This window comes from Fonticula alba (genome assembly GCF_000388065.1).
Source record: "Fonticula alba strain ATCC 38817 unplaced genomic scaffold supercont2.2, whole genome shotgun sequence".
Lineage (NCBI taxonomy): Eukaryota > Rotosphaerida > Fonticulaceae > Fonticula > Fonticula alba.
The window spans coordinates 962811-974271 of NW_009242972.1; the positions used below are offsets into that span (position 1 = coordinate 962811).

An 11461-nucleotide genomic window follows, 5' to 3' on the forward strand; every position below is an offset into this window, starting at 1 on the left:
GGGGGGGGGCGCAGGATCTGGCCTGCCGCCGGCTAGGCGGCCCTTGAAAGGGCCACGGGAGCGTGCGGGCCCGTGCGGCCTTTTGGCCGGCTCGGGTGTGTATTTTCCCGTCCCTTCCCCCTTACCTGTGCATGGATCTCTCTCTCTCTGTCTCCATCTCTCGCTCCACGGTATTGGTGTCAGATCCGGAAGCGAGACCCCTCCTCGGCCCTCCCTCCCCCTGCCTTACCTCCCCTCATCCGTCTGACATGGGCCAGGGCGAAACCACGGGGGCTCGCGGGTGAGGTGGCCAAGGGAGGGAGCTGCTCGGCCCGGCTCATATTGGAGCACTCAGGCGCTGCGCACACCGGGTGGTCGAAGATGGAAGGGGGAGGCTCCGCGAGAGGCAACTCCAGGCCCGCAGTCGGGGGCGCAGGAGGGAGGGACGGGCTTTGCCCAGGCGCTGGGCCGAGCCTGCCGGGCAGGACCGTACACGAGGCATGGCCCCCGTCCCGCCCCGCCCCCCCCTCCCTGCACATTGGGACCTTTGTTTACTCCCTTCCGGCGAAGTGTGTCAGGGCCTCTGCGGGGCATGATCATTTTTGACCGTCGGCCCCGGCACCTACTCCCCCCCTCGTTGCGGCAATCACCCTCGCTCGCTCGCTCTCTCTCCCTCCCTCTCTCTCTCTGCCGCGACGTACTCTCGCCTTCGCCTCCTCCCAAGCATCTTGGCTTCCATTCCCTCCTGCCTCCCAGCAAGACGCCTGTGTTGCTCTCGCTCTCGTTCTCGCTCCCATCCCCTTGCCCTGGCGACAGACGTTGGCTCTCCGAGGACTGGGGTGCGCGCACACAGACTCCCCCCCCCCCCCGCCTCTCTTGGGCTCTCCCCTGCCCTGCTGCCTCTACACGACTCTGGGCCGCTGTCTTCACGCGCTTGCCGGGCCCGACCCCATGCGTGTATAGCGTCTCCCACGCACCGATCGATCGACCGCTCCGTGTCCGGGTGCGACCGGCAAGCGCCCTGGCTCGCGGAGCCTTCGCACTACCCCCCTGCGCATGCCGGGCCACTGACCGCCCCTCGCACCCAAACAGCACCCGACCCGCTGAGTCCCCTCCTTTGTTGCGGCCCGCGCCCTGCCTGTGGCGGCTCTCACCCCACGCACCATGAGCGTCGAACAGGCGGAAGACTCGCCTCACCACCACCATCCCCATCATCAGCATCATCAGCATCACCACCACCACCACCACCACCACCACTCTCAACAGCCGCACCAGCACAGCCATCGCCCGCCCCAGCATCACTCACACGAGACCGGCCAGGCCGCTGGCGAGCAAGGCATGTACTCCACCAACGGGGGCAAGGCCTCCGACCAGCAGCAGCAGCAGCAGCAGCAGCAGCAGCAGCAGCAGCAGCAGCAGCAGCAACATGCGCAGTATCAGCACCAACAGCTACATCAGCAGCAGCAGCAGCAGCACCAACAGCAGCAGCAGCAGCAGCAGCAGCAGCAGCACCAACAGCAGCAAGGCTCGACCGCGGACAGCCTCTTGGCACGGAAGCGCGCGGTGGCCGGGCCGGCCCCCCTGCAGGCGAACTACCAAACCGGGCTCGGTGGCTCGTCGGAGGGGCCGGAGCCGGAGCCCTCCCGCGGGCGCTTTTCCTTCGAGCCGATGGGCACCGGCGAGCATGCCCCCACCGGGGGCGAGTACTTCCCCGCCGAGGACGCGTCGTTGGACCTGCCCAGCGCCGGGGCGGCCGGGTGGAGTGCCATCCCGGCGGGCGGCCCTGCTCCGACGCACACCCAGACCTACGGCGACTTGCAGCACCTGGGCCTGGGGCACGCGCACCCCCATCACCACCATTATGAGCAGCATCTCGGGCTCGGTGCCGGGGATTTGGCCCTGCCCGACGCCATGGTCCATGGCCCGGGCGCCTTTCACCACCGGCTGGACCCACTCATGATGGAGGGGCACACCCCGCGCGAGAAGCCGGCGCACTGGTTCAACGACGCCGGGGCCGGGACCTTCGGCCGGGCCGACGCGGACGCCCCCTTCCCGGGGTCCATTTTCTTCTCCAACGCCCATGAGGAGCACCACGGCGGGGCCGGGATGGGCGTCGCCCCGCCCCCCCCCGGCGACCATGGGCCTGCGCTGTTCGATGCCTACCTGACCGATGGCAAGGTCGACGCCTGGGCCACTTGGGACACCGGCGCTCTCAACAGCACTCGTGCCACGCCTCACCACAGCAGGTGCGCCGGAAGACGTGGCCTTCCGCCCGGCCGGCGGCCCCGGCCGGCCCCGGCGGCCGTCCTTGCTGGCGATCGGCCCCCCACCCGCCCTTTCGGCGGGGCTCGCGACCAGACACCGCTCTGGCGCCGGGTTTGGCGCCACTTCCCCGACATCGCATACTGACCTTCCCACGATCGACCGTGCCTCCGGCGGCTCGCGCGGGCCGGGGCGCCCCCGGCGCTGTATGGCTGCCCGGCTGGCGGCCACCTGCGACCGGCCCCTCGACCCGGGTCCCCCTGTCCGGCACTCGGGCGCTTGCATCGGCGCAACCCGCGCAGCCGGACGCCCTCCTCACCGGCAAGCCAGCGTCGCAATGGCGCCGAGGGGGTGGCCGATGTGCAGGGCGACAGGCGCTCGGAGCGTGCTCCGACATCGGGCGACACCTCGGCCGAGGGACTCCCGCACCAGGGTTCGGGCGCGGCTCGCGGCCCGTCGGGCCACAGTCCTGCCCCCGGCGGAGCCCCATGCACGGTGCCCGGCGCGGCCGGTGGCCTGGACGAGGGTGACCCCGTCGCCGGGGGCGGCGAGTCCCAGGCTCCGACGCCATCGACGGTGTCCAGTCACGACACCGATGGCCGGGGCTTTGGTGGCGCGAGTGGCGACTCCAGCACCGGCGACCGGCCCGAGCCGCTGGGCCCCATGCTCATGTCCGCCACCGAGCCATGGTCTCTCGGGGGCTTGGGCTTCGACGAGCCCCTGGGACCGGGCGACAACCGGCCCGCGCCCGGGGCGGCCTTCCACCATCCGGCCGATGGCCACCTGCTGCACCGGGGCTCGAGTGCCGGCATGGGGGCCGACGATTCGATGGGCTATCGGTCGCGCACGCCCCTGCGCGAGGGGGGCCAGGGCCCGGCCCGGCCGGCCGTCGGCCCCTTCGGCCCGGCCTCCCCGGGGCTGACCTACCGCCAGCACCGCGAGAGCGACTACTACCTGATGCATGGTGGGGGGCTGCTTGCGGGGGAGGAGGCGGAGGAGCTCCAGGGCCCGGGACGCCCGGCGGCACCTGGCGATGCCTCGGCATCCCATCCCGGCGAGGCAGCCCACCACGAGGACCCGTTGGCGGTGCTGATGCATGGCCTGGCGCCGGCCAGTTCGGCCGCGGCCGGCGGCCGTCCGGCGCCCCACTATGACCCGTCCGGGAGGCTGCCTCACCGGTCGCCGGGCTTTCCCCAAGAGCAGCGCCAAGGGCCGGCCGCCGGCCAGGAAGCTGCCTCGGCCAGCGGGGGCCCCCATTCACACCAGCAGCCCGCGCACGCCCGCCATCCCCAGGAGCATGATCACCACCCGCACCACCAGCACCATCACCACCAGGCCGTGCATTCTTCCGGACCGGGGGAGAGCCCCAGCAGCCAGGGCGGAGCTCAAGCCGATGCCCTGGGCCCGGGCAGGGGCCCGAAGCCTGTGGCAGGTCACCCGGGCCTGCGCCATGACCCGGCTCCGGGGCGGCACGCCTCGCCGGCCTTCGGCCCGGAGGGCCCGTACCTGGGCCAGGCGCCGCGCCACCAAGCCTTCGCCCACCCCATGGACCAGGCCGCTGGACGCCGGACGCCGACACAGCACCATGCCCGGCAGCCGGGCACGGGGCCATACCACCACCCATGCGACCCGATCCCCGGCGGCGGCGGCGCCGGCGCCGGCGCCGATGGCGCATATGCCGAAGGTGTGAGCGAGTACTTCGCGAGCGCCGCCCCGGCCGAAAGCCCGGCCCTCGGGCCGGGGCCCAACCCCGCCGGCCGGGGAGCCGGGCCTCCGGAAAATCCCCCACCCTCCGGACCCAAGACCTGCCCGAAGCCGGGAACCGGGCGCCCGGCTGCCAGCGGGTCCTCCTCCTGCGAGTCGCTGCTGCTGGAGGCCGGCGCCCTCTTGGCCTCCGGGCGCGGGCTCCTCAACCCCGGCGCCGAGGACACGCCAGCGACCCGGCCGCCGCCCGGCGGCACCCCCGGCGCCCCGGGCCCCGGCAGTCAGCTGCTGCGTGCGGACCCGGGGCCCACCCCCGGTGCCGGGGGGGGGTCCACCTCCGACGATACTCTCTGCGGATCGAGCTCCGAGGAGTACCTGGCATGTGCGGCCGGGGGCCCGGGCGGGACCGTTGCTCGAGCGGCCGCCAACCCGGCCCCGGGCCAGGCACCTTCCCCCGGGCCGGTGCACCATCAGCCCCTCGACCCCCCCCATGCGCACGCCGGTCAGCCCCAGCACCCGCACCACCGGCACCAGCACCCGCATCGGCACCACCTCCGGCAGGCTCACCCCCTGCCGGGAGGGGGCCGGAACTCCTTCAACATGGAAGCCCCGGCCCCGGGCAGCAGCTCCTCCTTCGCCACCGAGGGCGACCCGTATGGCGGCGCCCCGAGACCGGTGGTCGTCTCGACGGCCCACGGCGGATGTGCGCACTCTGTCTCTCGCCCCCTTTGTCCCCTGCCTCTCTGTGTGGCTCTCGCTCGCGCGCGCCTTCTCTCTTTTGCACTCGCGCCCCCCCCCCCTCCGCCGGTGTTCTGGTGGGGCGGTCTCCCGGCCCTGTTTCCCCCCCCCCCCTGCTGGTGGCCGATCGCAGGCCCTGCTCTGTCCGAGAGCACGGACCCATGCAAAGATATTGACATGACCCCAAACGCCGATGGATGCCTGTGCGTGTCAACGCGAATCCAGTGGCCCATAGTCCTCTTGGCGAGGGGGCGCCCACCCACGTGGGCGGTGGCGGCGATCCCCGTCTCGGTGGGAGTGAGATGCGCCCTGGGTCGGGCGGGGCCGCGCGCTTCCAGCACCTCCACCGCCATGGGCACCTCCCCCACCAGCCCGGCTCCTCGCCGTACTTTGCCCAGCGTGAGGTACACACCCACCGGGGGCACTGGCGCGGCGGCGGGGCGCCCATGCTTAGGGTGCCCTGCCGCTTGCCCCGGCAGTGGGCGATCGCTCGACCCCATCCTCCCCACCGCCCGCACTCTTGCTGACCCTCCTCCGTCCCGCTCCTCCTCCTCCGCCGGGCTCGGCTCTCGCCTCCTGTCGCGCCCGCCCCCCCCCCCCCCCCGCCTCTTCGGTGTGTGGTGAACCATGTCGATGGCGGCTGGCTGCGACCCATCGACGCCGGGCGGCCGGCTGTGACAACCCGGCTGGCCGTAGTTCACCGCCGTGTCGGCCCCCCTGCCGCCGTCAGACGCGGGCACAGCAGTAGCCGCCGGCGGCGGGAGCAGTCGCGAGCACTTGCCCCCCATGGGCCATGGGTCTTTGCCGGTGGCGGGAGCGCATATGTCGGCGTTGAGCTCGGCCCTGCTCGGGGGCGGCGGCGGCTCGGCCTCGGAGAACCTCCACGCCATTGACCGGTCGGCATCCGGGCCGGATGCCCTGCCTCATGCGTCGCACCACCATGGCTCTTACCAGCATCACCTGCAGGACCACCACCCCCAGCACCGGCAGGCACATGCCCAGCACCAGCACCAGCACCAGCACCAGCAGCCGCAGCAGCAAGGGCCGCCCGGGCCAGCGGGCCAGCCTACCTACCCCCAGCTGCCGCAGTTCCCGGCCGGTCCGAGCGCGGGCCCGCTGCTGGCCATGTACCACCACCACCACCACCACCACCACCAGGCCGCGGGGGGGTCCATGGGAGCCGAGGGACTCGGTGGCCTGCCCGGGGGGGCCTGGGCCGGGAGTGAGCCCGGCATGGGCCCCATACTGGATGGCGAGGTGCAGCCCTTCTCGCAGCACCAGGCCCTCGGCGGGCCCGCCGGAAGTGGCACCCCCGGCAGCTGGCGAGACTTCCGCCACGCGGCCGGCTTGCTGGACACCTGGGTCCCGGGGGTGGGACCGGTGGCGGCCGCCGCGCGAGGCGGGCCTGGCCCGGCCGCCGGGCAGCCAGCAGCCGGCCTGGGCCCGGGGCGCGGCTCGTCGCCCTTCGTCACGGCGGATCAGCAGCCCCCCCCGGGCAGTGGCCCCGGCGATGGCGGCAACACCCGGGAAGGTGTCGCCGCTGGCGAGTGGCGGCGCGAGCAAAGGCCCCCGGGCAGTGGCGCCGGGCCGCCGGGCGGGTCGCATGCTCTCGGGTTCCATGTGTCGCCGCACCCGACGCGCATGGTGGCCTCGGTGGAGGCTACCGGCGGACGGCCGGGCGCCAGCCCCGGGCCCTGGGCGTCGTTCCCGGGCCCGGGCGACGCCGGGGCCGGCATGGCCTCGCCGGCCGCCGTGGCCATGCCCATCGTCCCGTCCGGAGCGGGCGGCCACCATGGCGAAGTCATCGTGGCCATCGACAACTCGTACGCCCGGCGGGCGGCCAGCGGCGGGCACTTCCTCGCGATGGCCGACGGCTCGGCCGTCGGAGACCCGGCGGCGGCGGCGGCGGCGGCGGCGGCGGCGGCGGCGGCGGCCGGCGTCCTGCCCACGGCGCCTCAACTCCCGCCGGGGTCAGCGCCGATGAATGGCGGTGAGTACCTGCTGCACCAGCAGCCGCACCTCGCCGGCGAGGTCGAGCCCGAGCCGCTGGCACTGCTGCGCAGCTTGCACCCCTATCTGCCTGGTGGGGCGGCGGCGCTGGCGGCGGCGGCCGCGGCGGCGGCCGCCGCCGCCCCCGGCTCCGCCGGCGTCAGCACCCACTCGACGCCGGGGCTGCTGGCCATGGTGGGCGGGATCCCCTCGCCGGGCGGCCTGGGGCCCGGGCTGCTGGACTTCAATGTGACCAGCTCGCCCGGGGCCGGGCTGGCCTCGGCCCCCTCGACCCCGGCCCCATTGGCCCCCGGCCCGGCCAAGAAGCCGGCCAAGCCCCGGCGCCGGAACAACCGCGATGGCGAGACCGCCACCCAGCGTGCGGCCCGGCTGGAGGCCGTGGCTCGGGCCCTGGCCGCCGGCGAGGTCCCTCCCGCGCCGCCGCCGCCGCCCCGGCCCCGAGCCCGGCGCGGCTTCGCCGCCATGGACCCGCAAAAGCAGCGCATGATCGCCAGCCGCGGCGGCCGGGCGGCCCAGCGCCGGGGCACCGCCCACCGGCTGACCGACGCCGAGCGCAGCCGCGGCGGCCAGCAGGCCAGCCAGAATGTCCAGCGCCTGAGCGAGTCCAATGCCGCGGCCCTGGCCGCCACATCATCGGCGCCCCTGCCGGCCGTCGGCTCGCTATCGACGCTGAGTGCGGCACGCGATGGATACGTTCCCCCGCCCTCCCCGCCCCCCCCCTTAAACACGCCTCTTCCTCCTCGTCTTCCTTTTCCTGGTCCCGAGCCATGGTGCCAGGTGCCGTGTCGTGTCCATTGCTCCGGCCCCTGCAAGAAGATCACACGATGGCGCGCCGGGCTCCGTGCAGCAGATGCCCGGCCCGGAGCCCTGTCCTCCTCAGCGGCCCCATGGCTCGCCCGTGCCTCTGCCCCGCCCCCCCCCCCCGCACGCGAACATGTTTATATGCCTGCCCGCGTGCGTATCTAACCACCCCCTGATCGACGGGCTCCTGGATGTGGCCTCGCGCGCGCGCGCGCGCGTGCGTGTGTGTTTGCGTGTCTGTGGGTGCGTCGCCCGCACTCCCGCGTCTCCGGCCTCGGCCATGTCGTTCGTCCGGCAGCAGCAGCAGCAGCAGCCACCACAGCCCCTGCCCCTGGAGTACACCCCGACGGGGTATCGGCCCGGGCTGGGTCATTTCCCCGGGTCGGGCATCGGGGACTTGAACAACTCGACGGCCCTGGCGATGGCGGCAGCGGCTGCAGCCGCCGCCGGCGGTGGCGGCAGCATGCCCGCCTTCACCAACAGCATGAACCCCCCTGGCGGAGGAAACACAAGTGGCTTGGGCCCCGGGCCCGGGCCCGGTGCCGGTGCCGATGAGAGCATGTGCGGCGATCCGCCAGCGCGTCCGGGCATGCTGCCCAGCCACTATCAGGCCCTCCTGCCCTCGGTGTCGGGGACCGGCGCCGGGGCTCCCCACCACGCGCCCTCGTACGGGCTGCTGTCCCATGGGTCCGGGTCTCCTCCCGGCGGGCGGACGGCCACCGCCTCGGCCCCCGCGGCTCAGGCCTCGCTGAGCACCCCCAGCAGCATGTCTGGCGTCCAGGCGGTGGCCATTCCCCCGATGGCCGCGAGGCTGGAGTTCGCCGCGGCACGGCCCCGTACCGCGGCCCTGGCCAGCGGCGCCCCGGCAGCCGGGACGCCCGGCATCCCGGCCCCCGGGTCCGCCTCAGCCATGATGCCGAGCCCAATGCCATCACCGGGCGTCGGCACCCCGCCGGGAGCCTCAGCTCGACTTGAGGATCCGGCGGCCGGTGCCCCGCACGGGTCGACCCCCGCCGGCGGTGCCGAGCTTGCAAGCGCGCTGCCCGCCATGTCGGCTGCGCCACCGCCGCCGCCGCAGCAGGAGAGCCCCTCGATGCTGTCGCGCTCCGAGACCAAGACCCTGCCACTGGTGTCGCCCGGGCTGGCCGGCTCCCCGGGGTCGTGGGCCGCCTGCCAGGTCTTGCCGCCGCTTTCGCTTTCCTCCAGCAGCGAGGGCACCGCCGGCGACAGCGACATCCATGGGACCGGCCCCCATCCGCCGGTCAAGAAGCAGCGACTGCTCCAGGGCGACGTCCTTGGCACGGGGGCCGGAGCCGGGGCCGAAACCAGAACCGGAGCCGGGACCGGGCCGGGCGACAATACCTGAAGCGGGCCCGCGGACGGCCGAGCGCGGAGCCCGCATACGAGGGGCTGGCTGTGTGCTGCCCCCCTCCCTTTCCCGGGCTTCAGGCTCATGCTATCACTGTGTCCTTTTCTCTCCCATTGCCCCGCCCCTTTCGGAAAGGGGGTGGCCCAATAAAACCGGAGTCCCCCCGACGGAGCGCCAAGGGAGGCGGGGCGCGCAGGGGGGAGGTCGCGAGAGGGACAGTCTAGCCAGGGGGGGAGAGAGAGAGAGAGAGACAGGCAGACACGGAGGGAGATAGAGAGCGAAGAGAGAGAGAGAACGGGGGGGGGGGAGAGAATAGCCAGTGGCGGGGGAGCTCACTTGAAAGTTGGAAGGAACACCCATAGCCGGGCCCCAAGGGCGGCCCGGAGTCGAGGGCCGAGGGGGGCTGGCCCGCATCGTTTTTCGCCAGTCACCCCATGGCGCGCCCCCCGCCCCCCCCCCCCCCCGCGGGGACCGGCGGAGTCAAGGACAAGACAACAGAGCGAGTCTCGGGAGAAGACGGGCGAAGGAGCGGGCCAAGCCCGATGGAGGCCGGAAAGCGAGAAATGCACCAGGCAAGGGCAGGTACATGCGCATGTGCATGGGCGAAAAAGAATGGACACCCAAGTTGAGAGGCGCCCGGTGCGTCGCCGGGTTTCTTGACCGGGCCTGCTTGGTCCCGATCGACACGGCATTCCGGGGGATATTGGTTGTTTGTCGAGGTGCTTCCTGAAGCGTCCCCAGGACGGGCCCCTGGGGGGCGGGGGGGGGGGGGGGGGGGGGGGGGGGGGGGGGGGGGGGGGGGGGGGGGGACAGGAGATGCGGCGGGGCAGGTCGCCCACATACGGCCCAACGGGTTGGCGTTTTCCCTTTCCCAGCCCTCCGCCGCCAAGCCCCTCGAGGTGGTACGAGCGCGCCGTCTTGGTCCGCTGAGTTGCCCACCGACACAAACACCCAGCCGAGCCGGGTCAGGCCCGGCCAAGAGGCCGGAGGCCCATCAGGGGCCGAGTGCCCCCCGAGGCCGAGGCCGAGGCCGAGGCAGAGGCCGATGCCGAACACAACGGGCGGCCAAGCCCCCGAAGAAGCCCGCGTGCGCACGGCCCCCGGCCGCAACCCCCGGGCTGCCGCGCCGGACGCTTGTCCCCGTCGAGCGAGCGAGCGAGCAACAAGCTGCCGGCCCGGGCGGGCCGCAGCGGCGCCAGCGGCGGGGGAGGATGTGGGATCGCCGGGGATTGTGGTCTGTTCTCCGAGTGCGTTGGCACCCGCGGCGGCGATCGCGGGCTACATTGCTATTTGGTCTCGGGGAAATTGTGGGGAAGGAGTGTGTGGGCGCGTGCGTGTGTGGGCGCGTGCGTGCGTGCGTGCGTGCGTGCGTGCGTGTGTCTGGAAGGGGGCCGGCAGGGGAACGTGGGGGTTCGCATGGTGGCAGTTAATGCCTGCCAGCGGCGAGCGCGGGGGAGATGGTGCCACCGCGCACTGGCTCGGGCATACGAGGCAGAGCGAGTCGGACGAGCCAGCAGGCACGGTGCGGAAAAAGAAGAAGGGTCCGCCGCCCAGGCCTACGCATTCTTCCCTGCATGCACGTAGAGGCCGGTGCATGCCCGGCAGGAGGCCGGCTGCACGCGACAACGGCCGGCTTGCCGATGTACGCGGCGCGGCCGGCCGACGCATTGGCATCCTTGGCCTCTTGGCCGCGGGGGGGAGGGGGGAGGCGTTCGCGGCTAAGGCAGTCCCAGAGGGGCCCGGCGCGTGCGCCATGCGAGACCGCCTGCCTGGGCGCCGGGGTGCCAGACACCCCGCATGGCTTGCCCATGAGCTATGGAGGTCCCCCTCGCCCCTGATCGGCACGCCTGGCTGGCTGGTCGCCGCGCCCCCCCCCCCCCCCCTCGCTTCGATATATTTACATAAACAGACACACTCACACATACAGGCGCACACACGCAGGCATATACACACATGCGACGAATCCGGGCCCTGGCTGGTCCCATGTCGCCCAGGCCGCCACATGGGCAATGTTCGGCCGACGGCCTGGCTGTCTCGGAGTGGCCCGGCCATTGGGGGTTAAGCCCCGGGGCGTGGGCGGGGCCTGCGCCGCTGGGTCCGGCGCGCCCCGGTCGCCGTTCCCGGGCCATTGTCCCGGGCCGCCCGGCCGGCTGTCCGGGGCCGCCTCTTTGCCCGAATCAACTCCACCGGTTTTACTCTCATCTGCGGGACTCACCCACCCGAGGGGCCGGGAGCGCGGGGCCCGATTCGAGCGCTGCTCGTTAAACCCGCTGGAGCCGGATCGCCGGGTGCCTTGCCGCGCTGTCCGGCGCCGGCCGCTGCCAAGCCCCCGAGGGCCGCTCCCGGCCTGGGGACCCGGGCGAGGCCCGGAATGGCCGGCGGGGCGCCAAGGGGCATGTCCTGCCGCCCATCGCAGCAGCGGCTCGGGCATGACTGGCCTGTGGGGAGCACCCTACAGGTTGCTCTCGCCACCCGGTCGCGGCCTCCCCCTGCCACGCCCCACCTGGCGCACTTCCCGCAGCCGCCAGGCAGTCCGCAGGCCGATGGCATCCCGGGCAAAGGACGCTGCCTGGGGGCCTACGCCGCGACCGCCCGCCC

General features: G+C 73.4%; 1 protein-coding gene across 1 annotated transcript; it reads left to right on the forward strand.

The window, feature by feature from the left end:
- Window positions 1-1143: 1143 nt before the first annotated feature.
- On the forward strand, window positions 1144-8860 carry H696_01243 (hypothetical protein; the record flags this gene model as incomplete). Its single annotated transcript, XM_009495128.1, has 5 exons — window positions 1144-2225; window positions 2544-4648; window positions 4909-5087; window positions 5380-7386; window positions 7793-8860. The coding sequence occupies 5 exons, from the start codon at window positions 1144-1146 to the stop codon at window positions 8858-8860; spliced, it is 6441 nt and encodes a 2146-aa protein (XP_009493403.1).
- Between the last annotated feature and the right edge of the window lie 2601 nt (window positions 8861-11461).